Source organism: Schistosoma mansoni (assembly GCF_000237925.1).
Source record: "Schistosoma mansoni, WGS project CABG00000000 data, supercontig 0218, strain Puerto Rico, whole genome shotgun sequence".
Lineage (NCBI taxonomy): Eukaryota > Metazoa > Platyhelminthes > Trematoda > Strigeidida > Schistosomatidae > Schistosoma > Schistosoma mansoni.
Genome location: NW_017386085.1, coordinates 192,252 through 207,439, shown reverse-complemented (window position 1 = coordinate 207,439; position 15,188 = coordinate 192,252). Strand labels below are relative to the sequence as shown.

The 15,188-nt window shown below is 31.5% G+C and overlaps 1 protein-coding gene across 1 annotated transcript in view; it reads right to left on the bottom strand.

Annotated features, from left to right (window-relative positions):
- Nucleotides 1-15,188, bottom strand: part of Smp_212290 (dynein heavy chain, putative) — a gene marked incomplete at both ends in the record, with an annotated part of 41,832 nt that overhangs the window by 16,745 nt on the left and 9,899 nt on the right. The window contains 8 exons of the mRNA XM_018792309.1: nucleotides 1,799-2,010; nucleotides 3,781-3,942; nucleotides 4,797-5,192; nucleotides 6,776-7,030; nucleotides 8,815-9,069; nucleotides 9,869-9,970; nucleotides 12,225-12,413; nucleotides 14,757-15,116. Of these exons, the coding sequence (XP_018647251.1) occupies nucleotides 1,799-2,010; nucleotides 3,781-3,942; nucleotides 4,797-5,192; nucleotides 6,776-7,030; nucleotides 8,815-9,069; nucleotides 9,869-9,970; nucleotides 12,225-12,413; nucleotides 14,757-15,116 (1,931 nt within the window). The remainder of the gene's footprint in view (nucleotides 1-1,798; nucleotides 2,011-3,780; nucleotides 3,943-4,796; nucleotides 5,193-6,775; nucleotides 7,031-8,814; nucleotides 9,070-9,868; nucleotides 9,971-12,224; nucleotides 12,414-14,756; nucleotides 15,117-15,188) is intronic.

The following is a 15,188-nucleotide window of genomic DNA, read 5'->3' as shown; positions in this document are numbered from 1 at the left end:
TCAGGTAAACAACACTTCAAGCTTGATAATTAAAATAATAAATATCAATTTGTTGTATCCCGTGGAGAATTATGAATGGTAACTTCTAGGACTATTTATGGACCAATGTGATATGTATATTTCCTACTGTATAATTGTTAAGTAACTAAACTATTCATATTCGTATCCTTCTTATTATAAGCTTGATTTTGACCTATAGAGTATTATTATACGATTTACCATTCTTAAGTTATCCACAGTCTATTGATTACTGTTCCCCTTATTCACAGCCACATTTGGCCAAATCTTGTACAAATGTCATTTTCTATTTTATGTTACGATATGGTCAGTTTGTTTGGTATATAAACCCATTATGTTTGAGAATAATGATTCATATCATCGAGGCTGTTATTGGTGTTCTGGACTTAACTGGCTGGGTTAGGCAGAAAGCAAGACTGATAAGTACTCAAGACTGCTCATACGGCTTTTGTGTATCATTACCCCGATCGCAAATTCGCTCATCTCTCATTGGCGGGAATCAGCACGTTCATATCAAACAGGGCACGCACGCACCCACACGTTATAACACAATTAATGAAGAAAAGGAATCGTAGTATATTTGTTTCATTTGTTTAGGTGATAAATCAGTTTTGAAAGAAAAAAAAGAGTTATTTATCATTTGTAGTACAGTTGACTATTAGGTAGTGTCATCTACGTAGTAAAAAGCATAAAATAGATGTCATAAAGAGTCATATACTAGGACGAAACTGCCCTCCGGTGCTCCCAGGTTTTCTGTGGTGGTCTAGCTTTAATTTACTCATGAATTGAACTATAAAATTACTCAAATCTTCACAAAACCCCCCTTCTGATAGTAATAAAAGGTAACAGAAAGAATGGTGACTGATATGACCAATATAACAAATCTTTGTATCGAACGGTTTTAAAATTACAATCGTGGAATTCTTAAGACATGATATTTTTCAAAGGTTGTATAAAGACCGGAAAAAAATCGTTATTAAACAGTATTCAAAATCTGTTAGTTCAACTGTTAAGTGTAATCATAGCTGACAGTTAAACACTACATTTAACAACAATAGATTGACAGTACTACAGTCGAGAATGTTTTAGCGATTTATATAAAGATATTTTGATCTTAATTAAAAGATAAACAGAAAACAAAATCACATATATATCAAAGGTTACGCTGGAGTAAGTACACGGAAAAAGGAATCAGTCAAACTATTAATTTCATAGACAAGTATAAGAATAATGTGCAGACGGATACAGAATAATTAAATGCTTCAGTTTGAAAAAAGCTCAATAAGTCAATGTCATCTAACACTTCCAATTACATAGACATTATAATCAAAACCAATAAACACTAAAACTGAACTAAACTCACTATCCCTTTCATACCTTAAACAATGAATACTTTGATCTTTACGATAATCAATCATTTTACAGTTTTTCTAAATACTGGCTTAATTCTTTTGAATTCTATATAGTCACCTAAACAGTCAACCGATAACACCTTTAACTGTTATGTTGAACAGTAGAGGTGTAAATCTTACCGGAGGTATTAGTTCTACGTGTCTTCACATGAGTGGGAAACAGAAGCAAAACTAACTCCATTGTTTTCTACCTAAAACCATCAACTTTACTTCTAACGTTATTATCACATATTATTATCACATATAGAATTAAATTATATTCTACACACTTGTTAATTCATGAATATTCATATTGGATCTTCAATTGAATAACAATATTCAAAGAAATAATATCTAGTAACAATAGTGAATAGAGTAATGCATTTTACCTTTCTCTTAAAGCTTCATTTTTTAAATCCAGAAACAATGGTAACGAATCTCGAAATGTACGAATTTGTTCAAATACTACACGTCCAATTGGTAGAGTTCTAACAGATTTTGGTAAATTTCTTAAATCTTTTAAATATTTTTCAATACCATTTTGTAAAACTGTTATGTTTAAATCTCTCCACAGTATTTGTGACCATTCTTCACGAGCTTGCTAAAAATTCGAATATAAATGATGACAACATTACTAGGGAGTCTGTAAAGATTGTTGAATTTTATAGTTTATATTATCAACTGGATATAGTTATTGAACCACTGAAAATCTGGGCGAACTAGCTAGTTGTTTCGTAATAATATGGGTATCCTTAACCCTATGGATCTGCGATCACATGGGAGATCTAACCTAGGATCTTTAAACCTCCCGGGAAGCGCTTAACATTTAGACCACTAATACGAGATACAATGGTTTACATTTCTAACCTCATGTGATTCGTGTTATTGTATGAAAATCTTCCGATTTCATCAGTGGGTAACTATCTCATTGTTAACTCTGTAAAATTTGACTGTTCATAGCTTCTCAGTAGAGCTCTTGGAATTGCAAAATTAGTCATTAGTTAACACATGTTCATCATGAGTATGGATGAACTTCAGAGATAGTCGAGTTTCGTATTTCACATAAATGATTGACTATTTTTGTTTTCAACTGTCGTCTGACAAAGGTGAATCCATTATGCACTCTGTAGAACAATATGATTATTACTACCTAAATTGATGACAATAATTTTCATCATGGGACGGTATACTATACAGAACAACTTGAAAATAGATAGCATTGAGAAACTTATTCTCCGGAGTTAAACGTACACAATTATCACAAAAAATAAATAATAATTAATCCACTAAAAGACGTTATTCAGTATTAAAAAGGAAGAGTAATATTTACTTTTAACTCAGTTTATAACTTGTGTATCTGTATGATATGTTACCATTTAAAGTTGGTAATGTTGGAATTCAAATAAATTAGACAGTCATTTTCATCAGTATTTAATACCAACTTAAAGAAAATATTTAACAAAAGGTTATTTCAACTATAAACTTGATAGTAATGATAATAGTTATTCGACGAAAATCAAATATCTTATTGGGGAAGTATTACTTGTATATTCACAGACTAAAAAGATAATAGGATAATCACTATAGATAGGTTCAATTATCCGGTGCCTATATGAATTATCTAAAGTACATAAGCCTAAATAACCGTTACTTCTTATCTGTAATGCATCTATTTCATAATATCATTAAATCACTGAATAATTGGAACTAGTTGGAAGACATGTGTATAAAAATTCTGTTTATGATACTTTTCAATTATTTTCAAAGTTGACAGTATTACTAATATTTATACTTCGAGATAACTCATGTTCTCGCTTGATTTTAGTTCTCCGTTTACGAGTATACTACCTTTGTATGCATTTATCAGTTCATCTGCCGATATGAATCAAAGTACATAGGGTGAGGTCATAGCCTGCTTTCAACTCGGATACAAGAAAATGCTTCCATGTGTTTCTACAAGGATGAAAAGGATGTTGTTAGGAATTCTATATTTGAACATTTGATCAGTTTCAATCATTTCACTGATCCAAACGTTGATTCTAAGGTTGCTTGTATAATTTGCTAAAATCTACAAAGGTTTCTTTGTACTCTAATCCTTAAAACATAAGAAGCTTTTGCCCACCATGAATTGAAGCCTAAATTGTATGCACAAAAGCATTCACGCGTGAGACCGAAGGTTCTGGGTTCAGATCCAGCGTGTGGGATAGTGGATATGCACTGCTGAGGACTCATACACTAGGAAAAATCGGTCGACTAGTGCTTCTAGGTTTTCCATGGTGGTCTATCTTTAAATGACTTATGAATTCAACTATTAAATTTCATAATAACTTGAAACGGGACAAACAATTTAATAAGGATTCATTTATATTACCTTTTGTTTCAAATAAATGTTGAATAACTGATCTAATCCATTCAATTCTTTCTGAATATTAATTAATTGAGGATATTGAGTTAATGGTAAATTGAAAAGTTGTTCAGCTGATGTTAATTCTTTACGTTTAAATTCAAGTTCATTTAGTTCTGAATGATACTCCTAAAGTAAGTTTTTTTTAAAGAAAAATGAGAAAATCAAACATAGAAAATGAACAGTGAAATCAGAGATGGACTGATATTTGCTGAAGGAACAGTCAAGATTGAGACAATCAATTGTTATTTTGCAAATTAACTGTCTACTGCATGGTTACCAGATTTGAGTGAGATAGTCTGTAATCAGCGTTCCAGTACATTCGTTCGTCCCTACCCGTGTTCTCATTCACTACTATAGTTATCAGTAGATAAACTGTATTTTTCTAAATATTACCAAATAAGATAACATTTCTAGAGAATAATCTTTTAATTAATTCTAATTATCACTTTGATCATTATTTTGTTTTACTGATATTGAAAGTAACGAATAGTATTTTGCTTGGTTGGGTTGATCTAATTTAATACTAATAATTATTCTACATTATTATGTAGATTTACTGAAGGTTGTTGAGTTTTGTAGTTTAACCAGGGAGTCATTAAGAACCTGAGAATATGGAATAGTTAATGCAACCAATTAAAAGAGTTTTCAAGAGTACATATCCAAGAACTTATCGAAGACCGTATTCAAGAACATTAGGTTTCTCAGGGAGTGTTTCAAATTCCAAAGTCAAGTTACTAGTACAACTAGCTGACGAGTACTAGATAGCACAATATCTAGGTCAAGAGTTTACTGTAGAAAACTAGTTTCAACCACCTAAAATTTCAACTTGATATAACTGATGTCAAGTTGTTTAGACTAATGTCCACGTCTCAACTTGATCAATAGAATTAGATCAGTAATAAAGGACTAAGCAAATATGACATTGGTCACTAATCAATGATCGACTGATTATAAAAGCAAATGTTTTACATTTAAATTACTTTTGCAGATGTTACAGCCAAATCCAAATCACTGATCAATGTGCCAGGACCATTTTCTGCAAAACGTTTTTCAAACTCAATCACCAACTGATTAAACTTTGTAATATCTTCTAAAGTAATTTTAGCAAATTTGTTTTTGATTCGACTTAATGTATGTTCTTTATGATTCGCAAATTTCAGTAAATTCATCCATACTGATCGTAAACTTTTTACGGATTCAGTTTCATTTCCTGGTACCGGTAAATTGTGATAATTTAATAAACGATAACGTTCTTCAATATCGATTAATTTTTCTTCAGTTTCCAATGTTGTTGATCTAATTTCATGAATAGTACGCAAAATATCTTTTAATTCAGTCAGTGTTGTTGGCACATCTTCTAAGTCTTCCAATCGATGCTGAATGTTGAAAGAATGAATGGAAGAAACAAGAAGTTATAGAACAATATAAATCTGGCCTGTAGGTTTTTTCGTTTAAAAAAGTATTTTTTTATATTTATCCTTTTATGAAGCACATGTAAATGTTACTCGGACTTTCATAGGAATCTTTGGAATTAAACTGTTCTATTGAGAAAACACAATAAGATCGAAATTCCCATCTCTACTATTCATTCCAATAAAATTATTGCAAATGATTAGTACATCTCTTACTGAATAGAACTTAATGTGTAATTTATGATTTACTATCATATTTCTACATCGTTAAAATGATGTCTAGTTGAATATGCTGTCGCTTTTATTCTCACTTACTTATAAGAAACACAAGTATATTCTTTATATTAGTCTGCTTTATTTTTCTTAAGTAACTCTGTTTTGATTTCACATAATCACCAAACCATTAAGGTGGAAATGAGTTACTAATCTTGTGGCTTTCTACTTCAGAGTTCTGTTTAATCTATCGGTGGAAATTAGTCAGTAGCGAAATCTATCATAGTTGAGTTTATTTTTAAAGTTTTTGCATCTTGTAAACTTGTGTTGTAAGTAACATTATTTGTCATTGAAGTATGTTATAACCTTCTTTTGTAAAATAACTTAATTCTTTGTATATATTCACTACTGTATCAATTTATAATAGTTTCCACAGAAATTTGGACTGTTTGAAGATCATCTGATATATCATATCGTTTTATCGTCTGCTTAACAATAAACTTTACAGGGAATTTAGTTCAAGTTTTCTAAGCTTGCTAACATGAAATGAAGTGGAAACAGATTAATTCATCAGTGTAATGTGAATCGGAGAAATTCTTCATTATGCTCAGCTTACATAAGACATAAAAGAAATAATTCACTTTTGTATCGATCAGAGAACAAAACTCCATCAAAAAAGTATCAATCAGTATGTCAGCTACATTGTCTCTATAAGTAATCTCGGACTACAAAGTCGGACATTATCACATGATATGTCCTACAAACACATTGGACTGAGGTACTAAAGTTTTTAATCCAACTCGGGAAAATCTATCAAGAAATCCATAAAATGTTTCGAGATGTTTATGGGAACAAAAGGCTGAAAAACAGTTCTTTTCAAGTGGAGTTTATGGAAACGACAAGAATAATTCAATACCAAGACTATTGTTAGTATGATATGTTTATGAATACATTATACGTGTATTATGGTCTTATTATTTTAATAGATGATTCCTGAAAATCGGAATTCCGAAAATTGTCTATGAAAATGATTTTAGTGACCTGTCAAGTCAAGTAACCGAAATGCCTTACTTATAAGAGTTTCGGGATGTATCGAATAATGAAAAGTGAGATTGAACAAGTGTATTATCCCAGAGAGGAAGTATTTAAACAAAAAGACATTGAATTTTGTAGTATTATGGGTTTAAGACTCTGTTTGGAGTACTTATTAAGCAGATGATTAGAACGTTTTGTACACTTATAGACTGAATAATTAATATATATATATATATATATATATATATATATATATAATGAAGACATAAATGATAACATAAATGATAACATTGATTTACTTTGAATTCTTCATGTAAACTTGTCAACATTTCTTTACCAATATCATGAAGTTGTTTACCATAGGCTATTGTCCATTTTCTATTATGTTCATGTATATTATGAATTAGACTTTTCAATCTTAATTGTATACAACCAATATTCAATAATTCAGGTGTTTCACATAAATCATTTAATTTATTATTCATTTCTAATATTTTCTCATGAATTTCAATTGTAGTATGAGGTGTTTCCATCCATTTTTCCACTTGAGTTAACTAAAATAGTAAATTTATATTTCGATCAAATATATATATATATATATATATATTTGTTCTTCTATATACAGCTACAAAGATGATAACAACTATGAATAATTTAAATATGTAAGTCAAAATTGACATGAAAAGTATCTAACGTATTCTCTAATAATTAAATAGAAATAATATATTTGTAAAATTTCAGCGAATGAATTTGAAGTAAATCCAACGTTTCGCCTGGCAAATTCATTCGCTGAGATTTTACAAATATATTAATTCTATTTAATGTCTTACATCAACTCGGCAAAACTCGGTGAAATTATTCGCTCTAATTTAGACGGAAGTTCTTATGAATTCTCTAATAGAAAATAGTAAATTATCTTAGAAATTAAATTTAAATCTAAATTGAATTCAATGAATGATGAGTTGGTATTTAACAATAATTGAAATGATATTATGTTAATATTACAAAAGATATTCATATACATTACAAAGATGTTGAAGAGAATAGAAATGAATAATTTGAGTTGAACATTTAGAATTTTAGTTCTAGTTATCTGAGCTGTTCATCGTTTTTATGAAGTAGGAAAAAGTTTCATTATCCATTCTTTTTAAATAAAAGTCTTAGTTTTTGACTTTACCAATTACTATAGCCTCTGGTCCTTAGTTGCTAACTTACTTACGCCTGTTACCCCTCGTGGAGGAGCATAGGCCACCCACCAGTATTCTCCATTCAACTCTGTCCTGGGCAAACCTTTCCAGTTGTTATCTATCCTTTTCATATCTGTTTCTATTTCCCGGCGTAATGTGTTCTTTGTCTGATCCTTAGTAGATACAAATAAACTGTTTTCTTGTTGTGTGTGTGGGTGTCTTGTTGTTTGTATTCTGACTTAATTTTGATTAGTCTTAGTTGGCATGTGCGCTTCTTGATCAGATCGTCTTGATACAGCCATTGTAACACAAATTTATATAGAATAGATAGAATGTGGCTAGCAACGGAACCCAAGACGGGCGTTTCTTCCTATTAGTTAAATTAAAATTTATATCCGTTGCAAAAGTGAGTGACTATCAGGACTCAGTAAATAAGTAGATAACTTGTTTGGGGTTTGAAGTGAATGGTACTGGGTTTGAATCCCTGAGTAAACATCAACCTTGGGATGCAGGTAAATCCAGGTGACGAGTCTCTAACAGGACAAAACGCGCGTCCATTACTAGTCATGTTCAATTTGTTCTAATATTTCCTGTTTATGGACTAGCGCAAATGAATTTGTCATATCTACTTTTTGTGTAATATTAGGGAGCCACATTATATATATACAGATGATGCAAGTATGACATTTTTTATATTTCCTTTTCAGATAACAGTCCATCATGTTTACTGTCATGATTGTTTTGTGGTGTGGATTACTTAGATCCACATAAGTAGTATATGGTGGTGGTTAGACAAAGAATGTATTTCGGCAGAAGATTGATAAGGAAAGAACAGGAACGAAGCGCAATCGATATGAAAATGCATGAACAATGAAATCAGAGAAGATGGACTGATATTTGCTGAAGGAACAGTCAAGATTGAGACAATCAATTGTTATTTAGCAAATAAACTGTCTACTGTATGGTTATCAGACTTTAGTGAGATAGTCTGTAATTTGTTGTCATATGAAAAATCATAATGTTCCCAGTAAAGGAATGATTACTTTTCAATCAATTATATTAGGTATATCTAGTGTAGTAGGTGAATAGTAATTTTATGGGAAAGTATATACCATAAATATAATCCTTTTGTCTTAGTTGACTGTACTCACTTTATTGGCAACAAATTTCCCTTTATGTTTGCGCCAACTGTCTTGAAACCGTTTCACTTTTTCAACTGTATTGGCATAAACTTTTGCAATTTGTTGAACTAAATCAGCAATTTCACTGGATTTTGCAATTTCTTCATAAAAAGTAAAATAGTGTAAATCTTCACTGCCATCAACTTTAACACCTGGAGCAATTACACATGAACCACGACACCATCTAACAAATACACGTGTTGATTCAATCGCATCCCGTAATTCCTTTAGAGTGAAATGAAAGATAGAAAAAATATTAATATGTGACGTGTATTATAGTATATAATTACTTTTAAAATAAAACACATCTTATATAGCATTGAAAGGCATATATAAAACACACAACTATTTAGAGTTGGGTATCGGTTGAACTTCTTACTGACTATAGTTCCCATGATTTAAAAAGTCATATCCTTGATTAACTGAAACTTAAACAATATGTAAGCAATTGAGTAATATCTCATTAATACTATTCATTTGTTTATTTCTATGTAAACATAGTGATATAAGGAGTAGTAATCGTGATATACAGTTTCTGAATTTTACGAATACAGTTGAACATCGTATTGACAACAGGACCCTTGTTGAGTAATAAATTCATTATCAATACTTTTGTCTCAAATGACGCTTAAAATATTGCAGACGAACAGTATAACCGAAATTGGTTAATTAAAAATAAGGTGCATAATATCATATTTCATGAAACATTACTTTAACTCAACTAAAGTAATCATAAACTCAATCGCAAGTTTAGATCCTTCCAAACATATTGGACGGTCTGTTTCATCATTGAACAAGTGAACATAAACTATTTGGTCCAGTTTTTTCATTGTAATGCATATAAAGCGACATTAAAAAAAAGCTTAATATTAGTTCTTTCAAGTCAAAGACTAAGCTTTATCTTCTGAGATATAGAGTTTTGAATAGTATAAATCATATCTGTTGTTAATTGGTATGATATATATATATATATATATATATATATATATATATATCGGTATAATCATAGTAAGTCTGTTCTGACCATTAAACTCACTTGGTATTGTTTGTTTGAATCTTCCCATTGATGTTTAGGATTGCAATTGATCAGTCTCTTATTGGCATATGTGCATCCTGCGTGGATTGCCTCCATATAGCCTTAATTCACAAGCATTACAATCAAAAATGGATATTGGCTAGCAATGGAATCCAGGACGCACTGACGAGTTCCAAATAGGACGAAACGCGCATCCTGGATTCCACTGCTAGCCACTATCCATCTTTGCTTATAATGTTCTGACTACTGTTTTTAAAACCTGCTTGAATAAAAATGTAGTTCATCAAAAGGAGATTTTTTCAATTAAAAGACAATTTTTCAAGTTAATTCAATATATATCATTACTTGAATGACTAGTCGATACAGTTCAGCTGGTTGTGGATTACCAACTACATCTGTTCCAGCTAACATAAGATCAACTGCAAACAATGGTTCTTGTTGACGAGAAATACGATTTAAATATGTTTGAAGATTTCTAACCACCATCTCAAAATAAAAGAAAACAAGAAAAAATTCAAAAATACGTAATAATAAAGAAACTTCAAATCATTACATAGGCTTCGACATAATGAGTTGTTTGTGATAAAATATAGAATAATATTCATTAGATCATTGTAATGTATTCGACAGGCATTATTTCATCATAAAGGATAATTACACCTTAAGATATATCATGAGGTTTTTCACATGCCTAACTGGCTAGAACTTTATCACTTCCTAGTCCTGCTTATCTTATCATACAAATCTGTTTATTTGCCTAAATATTATATACGAGTTATTTGCTTGACTAGATTACTTGTTTATCAAACAGTAAATGGAATATGATTGAGGAAATCACCCAACTGCGTCACAAGGAAAGCCCTCACATGGAATCCTGAAGGTCGAAAGAAAAGAGGAAGACCAAATAACACATTACGCCGAAAAATGGGGACAGACATGAGAAGAATGAACAAAAGTTAGATAGGACTAGAAAGGAAGGCCCAGGACGGGGTGGGTTGGAGAATGCTGGTCGGCGGCCTATGCTCCATTGGGGGTAACAGGAGTAAGTAGGTAAATGGAATATGTAAAATTTTTTCTGGTGAATATTATCGATTACAAAGAAGATTAGCTTAATCTATCAGGATGATACATAGTTCAATAATATTGAAGAGCCTTGATTTAATGTTCAGTCTTTCAATAAAATCTTTGAATGAATGAGTATGCATTTGAGAATATACAGGAAACAAAATATGTTTATTGTGAACTTTTATCCTCTTTAAAGTATAAACAAATGGTGAATATTTTAAGAATATCCATAGATAAAAGTTTTTTAATTGATCTTCATTTGTTCTGAAAATTATGGTCATTTATCGCTGATAATCCACGCATATTTATATGCAAGAATAACAATACCAACAAAGTTTTGAAATCTCTTAATGTTTAGAAATATCAGTGGTCTGACAGTTTGAAAATCAAATGATATGATATTCTAAAATGATGGAAATCTATCGGACAATGGGTGAAATTTCACTGAAATAGTTAAAATAGTACTTTATCAACAATTCATTCAACCTAAAATTAATTATACTTTTTAGGTAACAAGAGTCATGATTCACTAAGGTGAACCAAAATAATGAAATAAATGAATGTGATTTCAGTTTTACGTTTGGTCTCTCATTATCTTGTGACATTTGTTTGTTATTCATCAACTACAAAGATTTTTACATATTTTTCGCACATTAAGTAACCCCTTGTTTCAGAATTCGAATAAGCATATGTTTACACCAAGATGAGAAAGTAAGCTGGATTGGATAGAGTATACTAAGCCGTGATATTACAGTCCTCTACATCAAAGAGTTCTGTCAATATATACTCACATGTACAAAAACAAAACTGATGTCGACACTTTAGATAGATTTGTGCTTTATCTGGTCTTACATACTTATCATTTCGTGAAAAATTTTCACTATGTAGTTGTGGAGAATGTGGAGAATGAATTTCACTAAAATCATTAAGTGATCTAAGTTAAACCACCATTTAAAACCTCTAAGCATTCGATGGCCTTTTTTTCCTAGTATTGAACCCCTTGGGAGTACTCATTCATGACCTCGCCAGTGGAATAGAAAGTTAAACATTCACGCCCTATATCTAAAGTCCTGGGTTTGAATCCCGTATGAGGGATCGCCGATAGGCACTGCTCAGGAATTCCGTATTAAGACAAAACGGACGTCCAATGCTACCAGGTTTTCAATAGTGGCCTAACTTAGATTGGTTCATGATTTCGATGAAAAGTTCTGACTGACTGTCTGTTGTTTGCATTATCATATATATATAAATGTTAGGTCTCATAACATTGCATAGTTACCGCATAAATTCGATCGAATAGCTTTTTCTCCCAATATTCAAAGTAAGGGACCATTATTTTACTATTCCCTGTATTTTGTTGAGTTATTGCACCTTCAAGTTTAATAATCAATGGTGTCAAGGAAGTATGTTGCATACGTAACTCTTCAAATTGTTTCTGTCTTTCAATAACTGTCTGTGCAAAATATTCCTGTATAAAAAGGGAGAAATAAAATCAAAGTCATATAATTAACTTTTAATTATATCAAACAGATTATACACTTTTTGAAATTTGACTACACTTTAGTAAATATATATTGATTTTAAACTGCTTTCATGTTTGGCTTTAATAAGAATTAATTAACCACATTCACGGGTGAACTGGTACTAGTTATCTGTGTAAAACATGTAGAATAAATGTCTTATTACATTTGTAATTACATAACACTGATTTACTTACCTTAACCAAAGCACCTGATTAATTTAAAACTGTCACCAAACTTCTTAAATATAACTGATATTGTCAGTAAAAAATTAATAAATTTTTAATATCTGTTCATCTTTAGTTGTTATGTCATTTGAAATCCCCCCACCGTTGCTGCTACCTTGACGTGGTGGTCGAGCTTGCCTATCGTGATGAACCAATCGAGATATACTGGCTAGAACAATCGTTCCTCAAGGTCCTACCATGCTAGACAGGTCTGTTGAAGAGCGGTAAGACTAAAAGCAGCAATCCCAAGGTCCGAAGGCGAAGTCGTACTACTGACTGTGCAGAAGTGTGACGGCAGTAAGGTGTTTCCTTCAGACAACCAGCATGACAGCGATGCTGCCTTCCCACAAGGAGGGGTGGGGTTAGAAAAGGTCGACCCTAAAAATGCACACCTCGCCTTATCCCACGGATATCGGTCTTTAGCGGTAAGGTCCCAACAAATACAGAGCTACCACAAAATCACCCACAAAAAGGTCGTGTGTGACCGACCTCAAGCAGTTGTCCCTTGGGCACTGCGGTCACGCTCTCAGGTCATTAAGACCACTTTTAACCCAATTTCCTTTTCAGGTACCTCTAGAAGAACCCTTCCACGGTGTGGGCAACCGGGAAGTGATAACTGCCCGCATACCTCGAACAGCACTCAAAACCACTGTATTCATTATCAATCTCCTTCATCATTTGAAATCCGACTTTAATAATACCACAGTTCAAATTTATGCACTTTTTAGTAAGAGTTCGTTTTGTTATTCTATTTGCTCATTTATCATTGATAAAGGATTAGAAATCTCACTGCTACTAAAAAATGATCGACTAAAAACCATTATATTTGTAGGCTTTTCATTGACAACTGTCGGTTGATATTGGCATAGTAACTAGTTAGTTACTTTATCCTTCATTGACCGATAACATGTTATTGGTAAATAAGTTAGAAATTTTTCAGTATTAAAGACTATGTTTGTCTTCCATTCTAGTTTTCATTCATCCTGCTCATAAATCTCTGAGTTTCTCAGCTATTTTCATTCGCTGATACTAATTTCTTTGAAAGTTGTTATTTTGCTAGTAAATGAATTCTTAAAATGTTGATTACAGGGAAATCGATTCACTAAAATGATTCTATGTTACGCTTCAACAGAAAGGGTAGAAGTATCTACAGACGGCTAAATTACTTCATGAGTAAGTTCAATTACCATAAAAATACTGGTTAATAAGAAGTGAAAAATCTTGTTGTAAGATTGCATAATAGTTTTGTAAGTTCCATTTGATGACTATACCAAGATTACTTAAATTTAGAATACAAAAAAGGTAGGTTAGATAAATTCATTATTGACTGTTTGTTGTGGTTTAATATGAAATCAATTTCCAACATCTAAAGCGTTCATATTTCAGTCAGTCAGTCAGCTAAAATGTAGGACCAGGCACATATATGCATCGGTCCAAGTTGCCATACCTCGTTAGCACAACAAGATGAACACCAAATTCATAGAAGTAATTAATTTAGTGGTGTTAATATATAGTAGAAAGATTATATATAAGGATATAGTACAGGAAGAAAGACAGATATGAAGCAATTTTAATCTCAAGGTTTAAGGAAAGATAAAGAATGTATACACCTGCGCCATTGTGATCGATTCTCAGCCATGTCACCTAGAGTCTCCAAACATTGGTTACGATATTCACGCGGATCCCAACCAAATAGTCTGCATCTGCCAACATGGCTCAGACTAGAAGTTAGTGACTTCAAGCTCTGTTTTTTTTTACGAAAAGTAATATTACCGTTACTTAGGTAAATTGGACAATAACAGTAAAATAGCTAAAAGTAGATTTCTGTCACATTTTTACTGTATTTAATGAAAGGTTATCACCAGTTTCAATAAATTATATTCAAAGTTACAAGTTGTGTATTCAGTGGATGATTATAAGGTTTCCAATATTCAAAGGTGTTACTGATAGTCAGATTGTCAGGTAAGCAAAATCGTTTAATTTTAATTAACAGGGTCTTTGATACACAATATTTCATTTAATCATATTAAAATAATAAGATAATCAAAAAGTGGTATTAATTACCTTGCATGTGAAATGTTCTCCCATCGCTGTTTTCTGATATTCACCTATACACTTGGGTGTTGGAAATAAATCAGCTGAACCAATTAATTCTAAACGCGCTTCAATATCTGCGGCTGTTTTTTTGCATAAATTACACATGGAAGCGAATCGATCTAACTCCTCTTCTACTTTTGTAATAAATTCATTTATGCCAAGACTTTTCCAATTCAGTATATCCCATCCAGGTTTCATAACTGTTCTCAAATTGATGATATTTGATTCAAGTATAGTTAATTCAACAGGATCAAGTTGTGAAAATAATTCATGACATCGTTTAACTAAGAATTTTAACTTCTCTACATAAACTATGTAACTGGATTCCTGTTTGGATGGTAAGAAAGGGTAATAATATAAATGCATATACTAATGTATAAAAAATAGAATGTTGTTGGG